Genomic DNA, 21,103 nt, shown 5'->3' with positions numbered 1-21,103 from the left:
GTCTGTTACATACATAGATCATGGATTTTCGTAGAGAGAAAAAGGATACGTTGATTGGTTTATACAAAATGATTTTGTTATAAGCATCGGGCGATGCAGTCAATTTCACGTGAAATTAATAGTTAAAGAGTCGTTAGATAAAAATTTAATCAAATCGTCTAACGGCTCTCAATTATCAATTTTACATGAATTCGACTGAGTTTCTAGCCATTTGTATTCTCTATAAGTTGAAGATACTTGCATGTTCACTGACAGTGCCACCAGAAAGCCGTCTCATAATCTGCCATAACTGCCTGCTTCTTCCGGTCATCAGAGGACCCGAATACGAGTGTCTTCTAAACGATCCAGATTCCTCTTCCTGCCTTCCCAATCTTACCGAACAACTGAATAGTTCTGATGCAACCAATCCTCTCTCAACATCCACATTGCTCACTCTCACATCCAAATCCATATCCTGAGTGGATGATCTTCTTGAACCACCTGCTTCTTCTTCTTCTTCTTCTTCTTCTTTCGCTTCCTCGCATTCATTGCACACGAGTTTTAAGGCCTGCACAACCTCCCCCATGAAAGGCCGGTTCGATACCTCTGGTTGCACACACATTGAAGCAATTGCTGCAACTTTGGCCACACTGTCAAAACTCACATCTCCTCCTAGATCTGGATCTACTATTGCCTCCAATCCTTCTCGACTCGCGAGAAGCGGACGAGCCCAAGCAACAAGGTTTTCTTGCCCGGGAGGCTGTGACATGTCCACAGGCTTTCTTCCTGTTAAAAGCTCAAGAAGAACAACGCCGTAGCTGTAAACATCACTCTTAACAAGAAGGTGTCCTGTCATTGCATACTCCGGAGCCACATAACTGTATGAATTTTTTACACATATCATCAAAATTCAAAAATGAAATGCATTATGCATCATACTTCAGCTAATAGTAAAATTGATTTTTTTACCCGAAAGTTCCCATGACGCGTGTTGATATGTGTCTATTATTATTCTCATCTGTTGCTGTTCGAGCCAATCCAAAATCGGATACTTTTGGTGTGAAATCATCTTCCAACAATATGTTGCTTGATTTGAAGTCCCGGTGTATAACACGGGGACTCGAATCTTCGTGCAGATAGGCTAGACCGCGAGCCGCGCCAAGAGCTATCTTCATCCTAGCACTCCAACCAAGTGGACTACTTTCCCTGTCAACTCCTGTCACAAGTCCACAAAGAAAAAACAAAGCATTTTCTTCAAGTGCTCAACACAATTGAATGCTAACTTAAGACTCAAGCAACCGCATTCAAGTACCATGTAAGTGGGATTCCACGCTGCCATTTGGAACAAGTTCATAAATCAAGCAGCGGACACTTTCCTCGGTACATATCCCAATCAACTTGACCAAATTTCTATGATGAAGACGGCTAAGCATCTCAACTTCAGCTAAGAACTCGCGATCGCCGTGATGATCTTCCCTCTTTATAACCTTGACTGCCACTTTTGTTCCATCTTCAAGGATGCCACCATAAACCAGCCCAAAACCACCTTCTCCAAGTATTCTTGAACCATGAAAATTATCAGTAGCTTTTATAATATCATTCGCACTGAAAGTCTTAGCAGACCCTGTATAAGCAGCAATGCTAGATCGAAATGATGTCGAAGCAGAACCAACCCCACCTCCAACTAATGATGCAGCATTACCTGTGAAATTCACTAGTTGGATATAAAAGAAAATTTACAAGTCTTCAATCATTTAGTTTCAAACATTTTGGCTTGTAATATGTAAATAAAGTTCTGTATTATGATTAACCATCTAGGAGAAGTGATCACGGTTGTCTTACCTGGTGGTTTGGTAAGAGAAGGTTGTGAAAGCCGTGGCGTTGATGCCGGTTGAGTAACATGATCTCCATACTTGAGCATAACCCAGGCTGCTGCTGCGGCAGCACATAACACAACTGCTAGAAAAACTGAAACAGTTATAATGGCAACTATGCCTCTGCTAAGTCCACTTTTATGCTGCCTCTTCTGTATGTCCACGCCAAGGGGCTTTATTATCCCTCCATTATTGCCATCAATGGAATATGGACCACCATCAATGATGGAAATGGTTGAAGGTGGTAAAGGAGGAGAAGGAGCCAAACCTATTATATGTTGGAGGATCCCATAAAAGTTCTTGCCAAAATAGTTATGGAAGAAAATGATAGAAAAGAAAATGGAAGTTCTATATACCTGGATAGCTCACATATAAAACATCATAGTCTCCAAAGTAGGAAGCTTTTATAGCAACCTGTTTATGCCAGAATCTGTTGGAAGTGAAAAGTGCTGTAGTACTGTCAAAGTTTTCACCAAGTGGTACCAAATCAATTAAGACAACCGTTTTCTCAGGTTGCTCGGTTGCTGCATTTGCTCCCATAATCCGAACTTGACTTTGCCTCATGAAAACTCCGGTAGCAATTTCAGAAGCCAGCTCTGAAACCAAAGGGAAGAAGGTATAAAGAGAGACACTGACACGGAGACCGACTCGCATGGGCCAAACACATCTGCAAGGTGCTCCGGGTGGAGAGTTTGTATAAGGTTCTAAGCAGACGGTTGATGAACACTCTGAAAAGTGAAGAACATGATGATGAATAAGGCTCGGAACAATCCAAAGAGCACAGATATTAGCACTTTGCAGCACTAACTTCTGCATAAAATGGATCAAACAAACAAGGTTCTAACCTTCATTTGGAGGTGGGGGTGGCAATGCTCGAACTTGAGGCGGGGATGGTGTCTTTGAGGGAGAAGGAGCTACTTTAGGGGGAAGAAATGGAGCTTGCACTTGCAAATACAATTAACAAATGCATGCTAATAAGTAAATAATAATGAAATGGCAAAATATCTAAACAGAAAGTTTCTAAATAATAAGAATGGAATTTCTATAACATAAAAAGGATGAAGGCAGTCATTCTTACTTTCAGTTGGGTGAGGAGCAAGTTCGATTGATGATGAAGGAGCCGACGAAACTTGGGTCATGGGTGAATGAGTAGGAGAAGAGAATGAAGGAATTGAAGAACCTACCATGCAAAATATAAAATAAAGTAATAATAATAATTAGAAATGATCTTTGTTTACCTATAGTACTAAAAGAATAAGAAAAAAAGGTTATAGTACTTATATAGTACTTTGGTTCATTGGAGGTGAAACATGATGCCTTTCCCCACTTTTTGGTTGTAATGAAGGAGGAATTGCTTTACCTAACATAGAAAACGGTTATATTTTTAGTTGAACAAGGAAAACTTCATTTGTAGCACAATTTAATAAATCAGGTAATACTGCAAACCTTGATGATTTGAAGGGGAAGAAGAAACCATGTATGGTGATGGTGGTGGAGGAGCAGAACTGGCAGTTGTGTTCCTTGTATGATGATGCTCAAGTGATGAGGCAGAAGGTGACAATGCAGGCGTATGCTTTTCTTTATTAGGAGTTTTAGTCAATGGCTCATGATCATGATCAATTTGCCTTGCTTTATGTGCAGCAGGAGCTACATTTATAAAAAAAAAAATAATAAAACAAAATAAAGGGTTGCATATATTTTGAAACTATTTCCAATGGCATTCTAATATGATGTATATATTTGCATTTTTTCAGTATTTTGAAAAACAGTTTATAGCTTATGCTCTTATTTCAGTCTTAAAAGTTTTAATGTTACCCTACCTTGAGCAGGGGAATGTACTACAGCTGGAAGTGGCTTTGGTGATTTGTACAAAGGTACAGCAATTGGTGGTGCATCACCATTTTTCCAATTGAAGCTTCCAGAAGAAGATGACTTGGGAGAGGCAACAGGTGCTGCACCACATGTTTTTGCACTAAATAAGTTTCATGAAGTGAATTATGATTGCACTATAGCATTTGAACATAAAAGAAAGTTAAGCACACACAAATGCTGAAGTAACCACAAGCACAGGCATACTTCATGACACTGAAAGAATCTTTGTTAACATCAAACCTGGTAATGTTGATGGAATAATTGGATGGACCAGTGGCGGATTCACTGGAAATGAACTTGGTGGTGATGCAACAGGTGCTGCATGAATTCAACAACATAAGAAATAATGATAAAATTTATCAGACTAAGTTAATAAAATATACCAGGCAATATGGATGGACTAATAGGGTGTGCTTCTGGTGGTGGAGGAGAAGGATTATGCTCCGCTTTCCATGGTGGTGATGCAGCAGATTCTGTGCTTCATTTAATGGGAAATACGAAGTTTAGAACCACATAGTATGGCCTGAAATTGACTTGAAACCAGAAGCATTAAGGTGGCAACTTTAAACTTTTATAACATGCCTGGTGTAACTGGTTCTGAATTGTGACCTTTCTTTGTGCCCTCTTGAGGAGGAAAACTTCCATTATCGCTTGGTTGGATGCTTGGTGAAATTTTCGGCAAATTGATAGAAGGTGTTGCAGCTGGTGCTGTTCAAGTATTCAGTAGAAGAGCATAAATAACAACAGGAATCTGTTGAATATGAAAAATAGAAAGCCATGGCAGTGAGAATTCTAGTGACAACATGAAATGCTAGAACTTTTTTATCACATACATGGTGAAACCGGCTCTTCTTTGTGACTCAGATTTGCATTCCCATTACCAATCTTAGGTGCTAGAGTTCCATGTTCAGCAGGTGTTTTCCCTAGTGGTGGACTTGATCTAAAGGGCAGCGGCGCATTTCCTTGTGGCGTTGATGGCAAAGGAACAACCTCATGTGGTGGTGGTGACAATGCTATAGTAGTTGGACTTGGAGTTGTGGATGGTTCTATGTCCTTATCATGCTTCTGAGGAGTTGGAGCTGATGCAGGAAGTGGTAAAGCATCCGGAGGAAGCAAGAATGACCCTTCATTGTGAAAAACTGAAGCATTTAGCTCGGATGATCCGAATATTACTTAATGGACTAATGTAATGAGATTACCATTTGCTACTGCTGGAGAGCTTGGGGCAATGTTAGTCCATGAACCTATTGCTGGAGATGGAGGTACAACCAGGCCTGAATGAAGTTATAGAACATCCACATACCATAAGGTAAGTTATCAAAGATCAAAATTTACATTTAGATATGGTGACATACCATGTGGAAGTAATGGTAAACTTGGTGCATTGCTTCCAAGTGAAGGAATCACAGGAAGGAATGCTGGAGATGGAGATACAGTGGACCCTGAAAAAAAGATATTATCATATGAATGCCCAAAATTCCGTGGAACAAAAGATTAAAATTTCCATCAGCAAACATATGGGTAGAATCAGTAATTTCTTCTACAAATTTGTCATTTTGATAAAATTGTAGTCACCCACATTGTCATGTCATAAAGATCAACTCGTTTCAAATCCCAGCAGTAACTTGCATTATGTTATACTACTCAAAATTAGGCTTTGGATGCAATGCAAAAGGACAAACAGATAGAAGGCATCTCCTACTCCATTCTATGGCTATTCAAACCAATCATTTAACTGTAAAATTTAACACAGAAGTTAAGTTTAGGTTCACTGAGATATAATAACATCATTGTTAAAAAGCAAGAATGTTGACCCATATCAAGTACTTCAAGGTTCTAGACTAAGAATAAGTTTGTTTTGCAAAGTTTACAGAGGACTAACATCAATGAATTATTCTGAAGATTAAGCACCTACCTTTGGATCGTGGGACAGCAACAGAAAGAAAAATGATGCAGAGCTTAAGAAGTTGCAGCATCATTGCCAATACCACCCTCATCCCATACCAGTCTCCAACTCCAAGCACAACCTTCTCAAAAGGCCAACACTTTCTAACAAATGAGGAATAAATTACAGACACTAAAGTTGGTAACTTGAAGCAAGAACAAAGAAAAAGGGTAAATGGATTTAGAAGTAGGAGAAGAAGGCCCACATATAGTGACACTGAAGCAATCAGAAAGCTGTTTTTGGAAAACGACAACACCCAAGAACATGTGTTCCTTGAGAACAAGAGCAATGGAATTAGCAGAGATTAGAAAATTCCATGGGAGTGGTAAAACTTGATTAACCTTTTTGTTCTCTTATTTTCACCTGAAGTTAGTTGCTTAAACAAAGTTAACATGGATCCAAAGAAAGAACAAAACATCACACGTGTATTTACAATTCAGAATCACAAGAAAACTCCTTGTCCTCTCTAAGAAGAGGCAGTCACATATGTATATATTTTACTAATCTTAGGTAAGGCAAAGAGGGTGTATTTTTTATTTTTTATTTTTTATATGTATTTAACTAATCTTCTGTGATAAGGTAATAATAATGTAATGTGGTTATGTCAGTGGAGGAACATAAAAAATAAATGAATTGGTTCAGTTCAGTTCTATATCTATATAGGTTGCCTAGTTGCTTTTACTTCATTTTTGGTAGCTCCTGTTGGCCATAATAAGATAGTGATTTATATTGAGAATAAGGGAGTGTTTTACCTGTCAAAAACTCATTCTGACACATCACACTCCCACATGCTCTCATTTTACTATGACTTCCGTGACACTTAATAATAAATGGTGCATTAAAGGAGTCATCACAAGCATTAAATTAAAGATCTACTGTATTTAAATTAAAAGGCCTAGCAGTCAGTCAGAAAATAAAATTAAAAAAAATAATGACTACTACAGTATTAATTACTACTTGATCCATCACAAGCATATGAAGAAGTGTAATCTAATTGGAAGCTGGTGTGAGTGTGAAGAGTCCTCCAATTTATTTGTTTCATTCAAGATAGATATTAATGAAAAAGATGTGGCGCCCGTGACACTCTTTATAGCGGACAAAAGGTAAAAACTTGACACATTGCTTGTCAGTTAGTACTCATAACTTAGTAAAATGTTATATCAAATTAAAGATAATAAGAATTTAGATAATATCTTTTTTGGTCACTGAATTTCACCCAACAAGTACTAGAATGACAAAATTGAAATTTACACTTTATAAAGAACAATTAGTCATGATTAATGTGGATTTAATTATACTAGTTGGATGAGAAGGAAAAGTTCAGATAAGGTAATACTTAATTGTCACAAGAGTCGCAGCAATTTAATCATGGTTCTTGTATATTACTACCAAAACAAAAGCAAAAGATGTGGACTAATAATAATACAAGACATGACAGTTGATGAAGCAATTAGAGGCAAAAAAATAATGTGTTCTTTCTTCCTTCTCTCACTCATACCTATACCCAAAAAAATAATGTATGGTAGTTTTCTTGGATTGTAGTGCAATGGGCAGTGGGCACTACCATCAAGATGGCGGTGCAAACTCTCTGCTGTAACACTAGGAATCATCCCCTTGGGACCCATCTCCAACCTTATTAGCAATAACTATATAATTAACAGAGTTGCATCACTAAGCATTACTATATATCCTTATTATTATTTATTATTATATACGGTTAGTGGAATCCAGTGCCCAGATACTTCATTGCTGTTTCCAGCACTTAAATTTTATGTGCATGCACGCACATATAATTCCGATGTTTATCTCAACTAAGGGAAATTGGCTGAAGCGTTCTCGGATTGATAAATACATAATTCGTTAGCTACGGTGCGAAAAAAAAAAAAAGAAAAAGACAGGGGGCAGATGATTTGAGACATTCTTGGGATCCACCGACAGCTTCCCTCAATCATCGATTTCATTTGAGGGGCAGATTGTGATCAGTTTATTTATTATTTTATCTATGTAATATGTCGGCTTAACAAACCACAAAGGAAAATTCTTGTAAACACATAATACAGCGTTAGGCCGCTACTTTTCAATCTAAATCATACTCTTGTGCGTGAAGGAATTCCTCACCAACGAAATGATCAAATGAAAGATCAAAGTACGGCCACATATGCCCACATGAGACATAGAGATACCCTCAGATTATAGATTTTCGGACTCCAATCAAAAGTTCAACGCATGAACCAAAAGGAACAAATCACAATCAGGATCGTATGCATATTACATCATTACATGATATTAAAGAACTCATTCCTCCAATCCTCCCAAACCTAAGAGAGAGAGAGAGAGAGAGAGAGAGAGAGAGGCTACATAATACAAACTACTACTAACTAAACAGAATTCAATTTCCATAACAAGGGCCTTTCATAAACCAGTAAAATTATTTGTCTATAAAATATACACTGTTAACTCTACGAAAACTACCAGCACAAATATTGTAAGTTGTAACATCTAAATAATATCGTACAAAATGATACAAATTCACCGGTTGAAAGTTGGAACAAACTTCCCTCACCTCACCCTCAACTAAGCCAGCTTGTTTCAGAGCTTCAATGCAGCTCGTGCAAGTTGGTTGCTGCATACAGCTTGATAGAATAGCGACTTTAGATTTATGATTCTTCACTTGAAATATATCCTAACCCAAAGTTGAGGTGGCATCTCCACAATGCACATCTGATTGTCACATTACAATTCATCAACCATGTATAGAAAGAAAGATGGCACAGGGAATCCGTGTTAAGAAAGTGGAGATTTACCGTGGAAACTGCTGAGAAAAATGTCAGATCATGAAGTCTCATGAACACCAATTCATGTCACATAATGAACAACTGAAAAGTCAATTGATTCCGACAATCAAGCAAACAGGAAGTTGATGATTACAAAAATAAATATGTACCTTTTAATTTGGCATTCAGCACCTAAAGCAATTGGACATTTAACCAAAAGAGACTGTAATCACAAGTGGCACTGCTGAAAATTGAGTCTTCGATGTATGAACAATTAACAGTTTGGATCATATTCTTGAAATCGGCTCTTGAAATCTTCTACAATTTTCATTTCTTCCTCTTTGTTATGTTTGCGATTCCTCCAGTCTGCATTGTCTGCCATATTGAGCAACCCTGCCAGGACCTGAGTCAAATTTATAAGCTCCAATCTTAAACTGATGAGTACAAGAGTAATTTTCCTTATAAGAAAAAGAATGATAATCGTTGATGTCCTCTTGGGAAAAAAAAAAAAGACTGATTAAGAAGTATGTGATTCATTCTTATATTAGCATAGCATTCCATCAGTTAAGTGCCTACCTCACGTCCAAATTGGGCAGGGAATCTCACTTTCTCCTCAACACGGTGCAGCAGAATTGTGCCTCCTGGGATTTCGGCATAGAACAAACTTGACTCCCCATCAGCTTGTGTCTTCAGAAATTTTCTTCCATCAGAAATGCTATCAACTTTGTCACAACAAAGAACATAAGAATGAATATAAACTCTAAAACGAGTCAAAGTGTAGATCATTTTCTAGAATAAACAAATTAGAATTGATTTCTCAAGTCATGTCATTAGTAAGTTAGAACTAATAACAAGAAATTACAAAGAGGGGGAAGAAAGGTTAGTCAGAAGCAGACAGAACAAAAAATGAAACAGGAAGCATGACCAGAAGATTAATACTTACAACTCTTGGACACAAATTTAAATCCCATCTTTTGTGCAGCTAAATTGAATGCCTTTTCAACCATAACTGCCTTGGAAGATGGAATAGGAATGGCCTACATGTAAGAGCAGAAATCACATAATAAGAATGAAATTCAAACATATTTGACAAAATACTAGTGTTATTAAGCAGAAAATAGCTGACCCAAAGGGGAAAAAGATAAACAGAGTGGACATCTACAGTGGAGTCAACATATCATAGAACTAGAAAAGGGACAAGAAGAAAGTTAGGGGAGGAGAGGCAACCTCACGTCAAGCAAAGAGCTACCCAATCAAGTTACAAGTATTACTTATTTTACCTGAAGATTTGCATGAGTGCCGCGTATGGAAACCCACTCAAAAAAGATGACTTCCTTTCCCTGGCTCTTGCAATACCTCTGAAGACTGTTCTGAAACCGACAGAGCTCAACTTCAGATTCAGATGACAGAGACAAGGTACTTGGCATATGCTCAACTGGTACTATCAGCACATGGTCTTCAACAAGTGGACCTTTAGCCAGTGCCAAGTAGTAATTTTCACCAATGCTTATGATCAAGTGAGACTCCACATTGGGGCTTGACAAGCAAAACCAACATTCTTTTGATCTGCAGTTGTAATGTAAAGATTTGTCAAACAAAAAGCTAAAAAATAAAATTCTGAGTGAACAAGAAAGATCTCAAGTAAATGAAGACGAGGAGTAAGACCTAGTATTTTCAGATCCAGGCCGCCTAGAAGGAGGCATATCGCCTTCATTCTGCAAACTGTGCTTAAAGCTGCAATCTGGACCCCTTTCACATTTTCCTTTATTCAAAAAATCAAAGCAAACCCCTCTCTTATATTGTTCCCTTGCATCCCCATCGTGTCGAAAATTGCACTTCTCTCCACGTGGGCAAGAACCAGAAGATACAAATTTGAAACATATTTTTTCCCCTTCCCCAGCATCATGTCTTCGACGCTTTTGAGAAACATCATATCTCCAATATTGATCGTCAGACATCACATCACCAGATCTCTTAGAGACATCCTTCGGAGATGTACTTTTTTCCATGAGTGTGTATGGTGATAAGGTGCTATTTGTGGTTTTCATGGCAATCTCAGTGGAAGACATGGTAGATGCTGGAGTGGGAGAAAGTGCATGAATAAATTTCTGAAAAGAGGTGAAGAAATTAACAATATTGAAAAGCTATTAACCTTTTAAAGAGAGCAACTAATAAGTAATAACACACAAATAAATTGTGCATAGCTGGTTAGGGCTGGTTAGGGGCATTCCTCAAAAGAATAAGACATTTTCTAACCAAGAAAGTTATCAGAAATATGACCAAATGAAGAATCATGGAGGAACTACTAATCAAAATGAAGGATAGATGATGAAAGAATAAGTAAATGGCCAGACCTGCTTATCTTTATTTCCAACAGAAGCAAGCCCTATGAAACGAGTCACATGCACAGCATCAACATTGGAATATGGTTCACGGGTATAGTATATACCTTTAGTGCCTGCAATATGGTAGCTGCAAACAAAATAATAATAATAAATAAAATGATGATCAATAAAGATTAACCTCCTATGTTAAAGAACTTCATGATGTCCCCTACAAGATTAATACTGAGTTAATCTCAATAGTCCAACCAAATTCCATTTTCCTTTAAATGTTTGTGGGATTGTCATCTCCAGACTCCAGCGATATGATTAAAAGTAAAAAAAAAATCTTCTATAAAATCAAAAATACAGTTGAACACAAAAATCAGTCAACTGAACAAGTATGCTGAGGGTCCTTCCCACCAGAGCTTGAAGTGCACAGTTTGACCAAATATTGTGAAATCAGGCATATCCATACCATGCCATCTGTTAACTGGAAAAAACTCAAGCCCTTCCCTACACACGAAACTTCCGGCAAGAAAATGCTATTTGTCCAATTTTCCCTTTTTTTTTTAAGTTTCTACAAATTAGATATCTATATAACTTATTAAGTGCCAAGTAACACTTACCGTGGTTTAATCTCTTGTACTAACTCCGATATGGTTGAATCGCTGCCTATGGAATCCGAGAATCCAGCAGGAATATCTGAAGCTCTATTTGTCACCCCAGTTGGCCATTCATTAGTAACGACGAATCAAGGAAACCAACAAACAATTCACACTTCCTAGAAAAGCAGAGTAGAATTAATACGAAAATTGCAGATGAATTCAAGGATATGTCAAGAACAAGTCGACAATTCCGGGCTCCTCGGCTATTGCTCGCAAAGCATCAACATCATCCTGACTGTAGGTTCCAAACTGTTGCCCTTCCGGTGATTTTCTCCCGGATAAATAGGCCACACATAAACCTGTATATAAGCCATATGAAATACACCAAAAACACGATATCAAATCACGAAAATAGATAACACAATCCAAACATCATGCTAAACTGCTGCTAAATATGACTGATTAATTTGACATGTTCAGCGAAGTGTAAATGCAATAGAGGCATTAATATTTATATATCTTGAAGAAGGAAAAAGGAACAAGTGGATACCAAAGAGGGAGAAATTGCCACTGCCTTTCAACCAGAACAAGTTTTCGCAGACTCTGAGACCGTCCATCTTGAAACCACGATTGGCGGAGTCCTTGGAAGCCGCCAGCAATACTTTAGCGGCACCGACGCCATAGTCGCCGATGAAGTAAGTAGGAATCGGAATTTGGGAGCTGCCTTCGACGTAGGCCATGAACTCGTCGAGCTGCTCCGGCGAGTCCGGGAAGAACTGGCCCACGCAGAAAAGCGCGTCGAATGGACCCGCCGATTTGTTCACCTAAAAAGACAAAAACAACAACAATCAGTGCTACGCCAACGAAAACTGTGCAAAGGTGATAGTAAACCCTAGAGAGATAGAGACCGATGAGACGCGCTTGAAGAGCTGGTTTAGCCGCCCAAAAACGTCGCCGCATAACAGGATTCTTGGAGGCATAATGGAAAGATATACAGAGAGAATGTGAAATTGAAATGGAAATGGAATCGGAGATGAAGCTCGATGTGCTCGCGAGAGCTTCACTCTTCACTCTTCACTCTTCACTGTTCACTCTAGCGGGAGAGCAAAACGACAGGTCCTGCTTTCAAACGACATGTAGTTTTCTTTTTTTTTTTTTGCACCGATATGTGGTTTTACCGTTTGGGCCAAGAAAAACAAAAATCTGAGCCCACATTATGGACTCGTGGGCCTTCTGCTCCAGAAGCATTATTGAATCAATACATAATTACATAACTAACTATCTTTATCAATACCAAAAAAAGTTTGCATATTACATATCTTTATGGAGTGTCTTCACCTATTTTATTTTTTATTTTAATTATAACTAATATAATAATCCTTCAATAATCATAGTTTTCCATATGAATAGTTAAGCGGATCTAACTTTTATATTATATATGTTAAATGAAGCAGACCTCTTGACTTGATATTAACTTTTAGTAATCAATAATTAATGAAGTGCTGTCTATTCTTCTTTTTTTCAAAGGAAATTCCAACTAACCAACCTTTGTCAATACTCAATACGTAGGTCGCAGAATATTGTATAAATATTTAAGTAATATTTTTATACTTCATATGATCAAATATAAATTAATTAAAAAGTGACATGCAGATAGAATATTATTTTTGAATTGTTTAAATTTAAACTAAAACATATCACTCTTTTATTGATATCCAATCATAATAATTTATTATGAAACAATTTTACCATTGCTATATTTTATTTGAAAATCCACCAAATATTTGGTGCTTGCAAGTTGCTACCAGGACTACTTTCAAATTATATCTCTTCACAGTTGGTACTTTATAGTTGATACCATATACGAGGAAGCTAAGAGTGTGTGTGGTTTAAGTATTACTTTGTTATAAATATTTTATTTCTATGAAAATTAAAGATATTCAAAAGGAAAATAGAAATTGAAATGATGGTATTTTAATTCTCTAAAATCAAACTTGCTTAAGAATAGCTTTTCAAATTTTAAACTAAACATAAAAATATAATATTCTCATATTAAAATTTTTAGGAATTATTTATAATTTTTCCAACCGCACACACCCTAGGAGACATGAAGATGACATTTCAAAGTTTTCAAGCCCGGTAAGAAAATAAAATCAAAGAAAAAGATGGGGTTTGGCACGTGGTCTGGTTGGTATGGCTTTATTACAAAGTGTGAATGCGAAAGTGTGAACATGCCCAGTTTTCTTTTAGTCTTCTACTTTTATTTATATATTTTTTTTAATATGATTCGAGCAAGATTTCAAAGTAGTCGTACATAATTAATTAATTCATTAATTAATTTGAAGTGGAAGTCGTTACATTGTGGAATAGATGAAAGTGAAAGGCGCTTTTAGGATGTTCCCGGCTTCTCTCTAGATTAATCGCTTTCCATGTATTGTAATTAAGTTTTGTACATTTAAAAGAAGATATCAACTTATCAAGTGATCAATATTTTTTTTATTTGATTTAACACTATTTAATTCTCCATTTTCTTTTACTAGAAATGCTAATTTTTTAATATTCTTCTAGCTATGTAGCTAATTCATTCTATGGTGTTCTTTAATTAACCCTCGTGAGTAATAAGTATAGAAGCTAGCCACATAATTACGTTTCAACTAAGGGACACGGTGCATGATTTGTATAATTAATTAGTGCAATGGTGAATGTGAACACAACAGTGATTAATGCTGTTGATGAAGTGGGTGGTACGGCCATGTGCTTCAATCCAGCTCTTTACATTTGGTAACCTCGATTAACCATGCATCGAAAGTGATTAGTCCCAAATTACATTTTAATTTCTCCATGCTAGCTGTCTATTTACTACAAGTGGGTGGATTATATTAAACCATTTATTTACTACAAAATTAAGTTTAATTTGTTATGTGTTTGTATTAAAATTTTAGATGTTGGTCATGTATTTTTTTTAAAATAAATACGGCACGTGAATAAAATCTATTTTTAATTAAAAGTATGTTACTGCAATGTAAAAGAGATATATAAATAACGCTGTATTATTAAATGTTCAAATGTCAGGGCTGTCACTGGTTAAGTCTATAGTATGGTATAGTACAGAGTACAGTAGACCAAAACGAGTGGCTGGAATATAGTCAAGGTCAACAAAATTCACCCATTAATTATATTTATTAATAAACTAAAAAACATGGCGAACTGAGGTATATATGTATAGCATCAGCATGCATTACACACCGTTGTTTGCGTCACATACTTTCCGAGTACATTTTCATTTATTAATTCTGGATGGATTGGTAATTAAATCCCAACACCAAATGGGAGTTGAAAATTTAAATTTCTGAGTGTTTCATGCAATTTATCATCAAAAGATACCATGCAATAATAATGCATCTTTAGAAAGGATATATCTTTTCCATCACAATATGTTTTCTGCACCACTATAATCTCGTCAAAGATAGTGAACACCATTTGCCTCTACATACCATGTGTAAATCGAATTGCTATTCTGTTTATAATAACGTTTCTCTTAAATTAAGGAAAATGTCTGGTAACCAAAGAATATTAGCCAAAAACAGTCAAAACTTGCTTTATTTAATATTCATTAACTGTCGCGACAATTAATAAATGTTAAATAAGGCAAGTTTTGACTATTTTTTTTTGTCTACGTAGCATTTTATTATACTTATTGATCCGTTACTACTAAAACTGGCTTCACTCAATAGAATTCAGAATTGATGACTGATCAAAAAAATAAACTCCCCCAATCTCTCTAATCAAACCGTTAGAATCTTAAATATTGGAGTATTAGCAAAAGAGTCTGCAAAACAAACATCAAAGATATTCATAACCACCTAAGACTACTCCTGTCCCTTGTATATACGAATGACCTACTTAGTCACAGGTACGTAATACATTCAGTTTTACTCTGAATTATCTCGAATTCTTATTTATTTAAATGTTGAAATCTGAATTATCTCGAATTCTTATTTATTTAAATGTTGAAATCTTTTTGTAGGTACCCAACGCCGCCTTCTCAGCAAGTAGACGACGTTCCACCCTTTCGCTCTAAGAAAAGCCGGTCTAAATTTCAGCAGAACGAATTTTACCTCAAAACGTCCAGATTTATACAGGAACACTTAGTGAAACTCATCACCTAAATTATTGTTATTCAGTATGTTTTAGTGTGTCGTTGTAGATATCTGATTGCAACAGTAATGAAGAAAAAGTTTGATATGCAAGTCGTTTCTTTTACTTTTAAAAAAGAAGGTTAATATGGGTTCCAGAATTTTGGTCTTAATACTGAATCCACTACCTATCTAACTCGAAACTATGTCTGCCAAATTGGAGAAAACTTTGTATTCAAGCGCACCTACCCAATCTAATTAACTACTATTTTACGAGTAAAGTAGCTAGATCCAAAACAAATAATAATAACAAATTAAATATGTTGCTAATAAAATTAAACCCCACATGTTCCAACATTAAGAACTAAGAAATTCCAGTAAATTAAAGATATATATAACTTTCATTATTTAAAAATATGGAAAAGTTTAGGGCCAGTAGTTTTATCGAATTTTGGCCAGCATGTAACCAGCAGAAAAAGATGAGCCATTGAATAAAATCTCACACCAATTTCACACCATCAAATCATCATTGATGGCTAGTTGATGACTAACAATCACAAAAATTGTTGACTCCCTAGCATTGCTCTATATAATTGCTCGGAACATACACATCAACCATTGCATGAAGACATACATACAAACAAAAGCACATGTTTAGTTTTCTTATTTAGGCGAAAACAATTTTCATATATATATTTGCTTTTAAAATACTGAATTAAACACTTTGAAGTTACAATACATTTTAAGAAAAAAAACACAGTAAGTGTAGCGGCCCGGCCCAGGCCACTCACGGATCAAACCGACCCACTAAATACCCGACCCGAGCGGTCGGGCATATGCATTTCACTACGCGACCCGGACACGCGTCTCTGACAGCTTCCCGCTGTAACTATAAGGAAATTTCGAGGAAGGTGGGCCTGTCCTTGTAGGGCCCACCTCTGACACAGTATAAATGGGGAAGGACCTGCCCTTCCCCCAAGGTACGTCACACCTTTACACCTTACCATTTTCCCGCCTGCACACTAGCTGACTTGAGCGTCGGAGTGTCTTTGCATGTGGCATCCCCCCTCTCCCCCGCAACGAGAGCTCGGCTACTCGGTACTCCCGAACCCAGCACGATCACGATTAGAGCATCCTCATCTCCTCCAACGGATCACCCGAACTGTCCGGTAACCGAACACCGAACATTGGCGCCATCTGTGGGGACTGCCTAGATGGAAGTCGCGCTGGGTCCCAGAGACTAAGCCCGGGCAGCCGGAGCGGAGGGGGCAGCCTCCGTCGCCTCGCTAAGGGGGCGGCGGAGGTCCCCCCGACAACACACAGAGCAGCACACGAGGACACGACCCTTCGGGGGAACGGGCGGCGACAGCGCCATAATAATGCAGGAGCTACGCCACAGGGTCCAGAACCTAGAACGACAGTTGACCGACCGGGAGCGGGACGGACGAACCACCGATCCCAGCTACACCCCATCCCCCGAAAGCGAAGAGGAAGACTCTCACCGAAGCCGCCCGCGGCGTGCATCCGCATCCCGAACGGAAGCGGAAAGCACGCGCGAGGAGTCTCCTATCCCGAGAAGACGAAATGACACGATCATCTACTCTCGGGGCAGGCTAACCCGCCGAGCGGCAAGAGATCGCGAAGACGTGAAAGGGAGATCCGAGAGAACACGACAACCTGTGATAATGGGCGCCACCCCATTCCACCGATCTATCCTCGAAGTCCGGTTGCCGAAACACTTCGACAAACCAACGGACATGAGGTACGACGGAACTCAAGACCCTCTAGAACACCTCACGGCCTTTGAGGCCAGGATGAATCTGGAGGGAGTGAGGGACGAGGTAAGATGCCGTGCCTTCCCGGTAACCCTAACGGGGCCCGCGATCAGGTGGTTTAACGGCCTCCCGCAGGGATCCATCTACAGTTTCTCGGACATCAGCCGCGCATTCCTGGCCCAATTTACAACACGGATAGCGAAGGCAAAGCACCCTATCAACCTTCTGGGGGTAACCCAGAGACAAGGAGAACCGACCAGAAGGTACCTAGATCGGTTCAACGATGAATGCTTGGAAATCGATGGCCTAACCGATTCGGTGGCCAGTCTTTGCTTGACAAACGGCCTCCTCAACGAGAACTTCCGAAAACATCTTACCACGAAACCGGTTTAGACAATGCATGAGATCCAGACGGTAGCCAAAGAGTATATAAACGACGAGGAAGTCAGCCGAGTTGTGGCCGCCAACAAACGGCAGCCCAGCTACAATCAAACCCGACAACAGGGCAACGGGGAAAGGCCAAAGGGACAAACCAGGGAAGACGCACCAAACAAGGCACCAAGAACATTCCCCCGAGTCGGGAAATTCACCAACTACACTCCACTCACTCTTCCCATCATGGAAGTTTACCAACAAATAGCCGAGAAAGGAATCCTGCCGAAACCCCGACCACTCAAGGACCGCACTGGAGGGAATAAAAATCTCTATTGTGATTACCACAAAGGCTACGGCCACCTAACGCAGGATTGTTTTGACCTAAAAGATGCGCTGGAGCAAGCGATAAGGGAAGGAAAACTAGCAGCGTTCTCCCACCTAATCAGGGAGCCAAGGAGGCGCTACCGCGACCAAGACGAAGAAGGCAAAACCCGTTCGACAAAGTGGCGACAAGAGCCAGAAGGCGGAGAACACGGCCTCACTGTGATAAACGTAGTGACGGCAAAAAACGCCGCACCAAGATCCAGATCCGCACACAAGAAGGACGCAAAGATATTGTCGATATCCTCCTCGTCGACGCGAAACTCTAAGAAGCCTCCATTCATTTCTTTCGGCCCAGAAGACCAATGGTTCGACGATGCCCCGGAAAATCCACCCGTGGTCATAACGGCCCGGGTGGGGACCGGTCTCGTCAAACGCATCCTTGTTGACACGGGAGCAGACTCGAACATCATGTTCCGCAACGTGTTCGACGCACTAGGATTAAGGGATGCCGATCTGACGACTCACCAACACGGCGTCATTGGATTGGGCGACCACTTCTTCAAACCAGACGGAATAATATCCCTGCCAATCTCAGTAGGACAATCCCAGGGCAGGAGATCGGCGATGGCCGAGTTCGTGATCCTCCGAGACTCCACCGCCTATAATATCATTCTGGGAAGAAAGACGATTAATGATTTCGAGGCTATAATCAACACAAAGCTGCTAGTCATGAAATTCGTTACCGATGACGGATCCATAGGGTCCATAAGGGGAGACCTTGAGACGGCGGTCGCTTGTGACAATGCCAGCCTCTCCCTAAGAAAGAAGTCCAAGGAGGCGTCCGGTGTGTTCCTAGCCGACCTAGATGCCAGAGTAGACGAAAAACCCTGACCGGAACCAGAAGGGGATCTAGAGAAGTTTAGAATCGGCGACGAAGAGGAAAGATTCACGTTCGTTAACAAGAACCTCCCTCACGAGTTGAAGGAGCCTTTGGTCGAAATGATAAGAGCCAATAGGGACTTGTTTGCCTGGACACCGGCCGACATGCCGGGCATAGACCCAAAAATCATCTCGCATCATTTAGCCGTCAAGGCGGAAGCACGTCCAGTAGCCCAACGGAGGAGAAAAATGTCGGCGGAAAGAGCAGAGGAGGTGGCCAAGCAGACGGCCAGCCTCCTAGAAACAGGCTTTATACGGGAAGTGGACTATTCGACATGGCTCTCGAATGTAGTTTTGGTGAAAAAGCACAACGGCCAGTGGAGAATGTGCGTAGATTATTCTGACCTCAACAAATCGTGTCCCAAGGATTGCTTCCCCCTCCCTAACATAGACGCACTCGTCGACGCCGCGGCGGGATACCGGTATCTAAGTTTCATGGACGCCTACTTCGGTTACAACCAGATACCGATGCACCGCCCAGACGAAGACAAGACGGCATTCATAACGCCAGGAGGAACTTTCTGCTATAAGGTGATGCCGTTCGGCCTAAAAAATGCGGGGGCAACATACCAAAGGCTGATGAATAGGATATTCCACGACCTCATAGGGAAGACAGTTGAAGTCTACGTGGATGACATCCTTGCAAAAACAACACGACCTGACGACCTTTTGAACGACCTGGCGAGTGTATTCGCGTCCCTCCGGCAGCATGGTATGAGGCTGAACCCCCTCAAGTGCGCTTTCGCTATGGAAGCTGGAAAGTTCCTCGGATTCATGATAACCCAAAGAGGGGTAGAAGCCAACCCGGAGAAGTGCCAGGCGATACTCCAAATGAATAGCCCAGGCAGTATCAAGGACGTCCAAAGGTTGGCAGGTCGGCTGGCCTCGTTATCACGCTTCCTCGGAGCATCGGCAACAAAGGCCTTACCGTTCTTTAATCTCATGAAGAGAGGAATGGCATTCGAATGGACGCCCGCATGCGAGGAAGCCTTTCGGCACTTTAAAGAAATCCTAGCGGCACCACCTGTCCTCGGGAAGCCAAAAGAGGGGGAGCCGTTATACCTGTACCTCGCCATAACAGGAGAAGCCTTGGCCGCAGTTTTGGTACGAGAAGAAGGAAGGGTGCAACAACCAGTCTACTTTGTCAGCAGGGCCCTACAAGGGGCAGAGCTGAGATATAACAAATTGGAGAAGTTAGCTCTGGCACTCCTGACCTCTTCGCGGAGGTTAAAGCAATACTTCCAAAGTCACCAGATTGTCGTAAGAACGGATCAGGGGATCCAGCAAGTGCTCCAAAAACCCGACTTGGCGAGGAGAATGATGACCTGGTCGATTGAACTTTCTCAATACGACATACGATACGAACCCCGGCAAGCCATCAAAGCGCAGGCGATGGCAGATTTTCTAGTGGAAGTAGCGGGGGATCCGGTCGAAGACACGAACACACGATGGAAGCTCCATGTAGACGGAGCCTCCAACCAGACGTTCGGGGGTGCCGGGATTATCCTGGAAAGCCTGGCTGGAGTCATATACGAACAGTCAATTAAGTTCGAATTTCCCATTTCAAACAACCAAGCAGAGTACGAAGCCCTTATAGGAGGCTTAACCTTAGCAGCAGAAGTCGGGGCAACAAGGTTGGAGATATGCAGCGATTCGCAAATCGTCACCTCCCAAGTGAACGGTAGCTATCAGGCTAGGGACTCACTGCTACAGAAATACTTGGAAAAAGTCAAGGACTTGAGCCGAAAGTTTGAAGAAGTCACGATCCAGCACGTCCCGAGAGAAAGGAACACACGGGCAGATCTCTTGTCAAAGTTAGCTAGCACCAAACCGGGAGAGGGTAACCGGTCTCTAATCCAAGGAAAGTTGAAAGAGCCGGCAGTCACACTACACCTATCGAAGCTAAACCCCTCCTGGTTGGATCCCATTATCGACTTCTTAGAAAACAGCAAGCTCCCCGACAACGAAAAAGATGCCAAAAAGCTAAGAAGGGAAGCCGCCAGATATGCCATCATCCAGGGTCAGCTTTTCAGGAAGGGATTCAATCATCCCCTACTGAAGTGTTTGCACCCCGACCAGACGGATTACGTCCTCAGGGAAGTCCATGAAGGATGCTGCGGCCACCATATAGGAGGCAAAGCCCTAGCGAGGAAGTTAATCCGGGCTGGATATTACTGGCCA

General features: G+C 40.2%; 2 protein-coding genes across 10 annotated transcripts; both read right to left on the bottom strand.

Moving 5' to 3' along the window:
- Positions 1-504: 504 nt before the first annotated feature.
- On the bottom strand, positions 505-6,178 carry LOC112697145 (uncharacterized; the record flags this gene model as incomplete). The annotated part of the gene is given in 17 exon segments (XM_025750195.3): positions 505-857; positions 949-1,195; positions 1,292-1,693; positions 1,822-2,121; positions 2,210-2,581; positions 2,699-2,797; positions 2,932-3,033; positions 3,142-3,213; positions 3,300-3,500; positions 3,674-3,805; positions 3,966-4,043; positions 4,109-4,198; positions 4,308-4,433; positions 4,559-4,849; positions 4,925-4,999; positions 5,081-5,167; positions 5,641-6,178. Coding segments are annotated over 17 exon segments (3,109 nt in total), but the record flags the coding sequence as incomplete, so codon positions are not given.
- Positions 6,179-8,063: 1,885 nt separating this feature from the next.
- LOC112697131 (zinc finger CCCH domain-containing protein 64) lies at positions 8,064-12,487 on the bottom strand. 9 transcript variants are annotated; one of them, XR_011864138.1, is made up of 12 exons: positions 12,282-12,487; positions 11,924-12,197; positions 11,603-11,732; positions 11,395-11,505; positions 10,799-10,916; positions 10,110-10,552; positions 9,725-10,010; positions 9,388-9,481; positions 9,021-9,166; positions 8,615-8,847; positions 8,475-8,546; positions 8,064-8,391 (listed from the first exon to the last, which is right to left on the bottom strand). XR_011864138.1 is itself a non-coding variant. In XM_072199640.1 (10 exons), the coding sequence occupies exons 1-10, from the start codon at positions 12,351-12,353 to the stop codon at positions 8,719-8,721; spliced, it is 1,806 nt and encodes a 601-aa protein (XP_072055741.1). In that variant the 5' UTR covers positions 12,354-12,487; the 3' UTR covers positions 8,575-8,718. The 9 variants fall into 9 exon arrangements, 2 of the variants coding, with proteins under 2 accessions (XP_072055741.1, XP_072055746.1); XR_011864134.1 differs by having other exon boundaries at positions 11,395-11,510; positions 11,605-11,732; XR_011864135.1 differs by having other exon boundaries at positions 8,475-8,511; positions 11,395-11,510; positions 11,605-11,732.
- Between the last annotated feature and the right edge of the window lie 8,616 nt (positions 12,488-21,103).

Source organism: Arachis hypogaea, chromosome 1 (genome assembly GCF_003086295.3).
Source record: "Arachis hypogaea cultivar Tifrunner chromosome 1, arahy.Tifrunner.gnm2.J5K5, whole genome shotgun sequence".
Taxonomy (NCBI): Eukaryota; Viridiplantae; Streptophyta; class Magnoliopsida; order Fabales; family Fabaceae; genus Arachis; species Arachis hypogaea.
Note: the sequence above shows the minus strand (reverse complement) of the source record. Positions and strands in the feature narration are given on the sequence as shown.

Bases quoted from the DNA above. Each gene is read 5' to 3' on its own strand.
- LOC112697131 (XM_072199640.1), bottom strand. From the start codon at position 12,353: ATGCCTCCAAGAATCCTGTTATGCGGCGACGTTTTTGGGCGGCTAAAC. The intron at 12,198-12,281 runs GTCTCTATCTCT...TTGTCTTTTTAG, and splicing joins TCTTCAAGCGCGTCTCATCG to GTGAACAAATCGGCGGGTCC. The intron at 10,917-11,394 runs GTAAGTGTTACT...TTTTGTTTGCAG, and splicing joins GTACAAGAGATTAAACCACG to CTACCATATTGCAGGCACTA.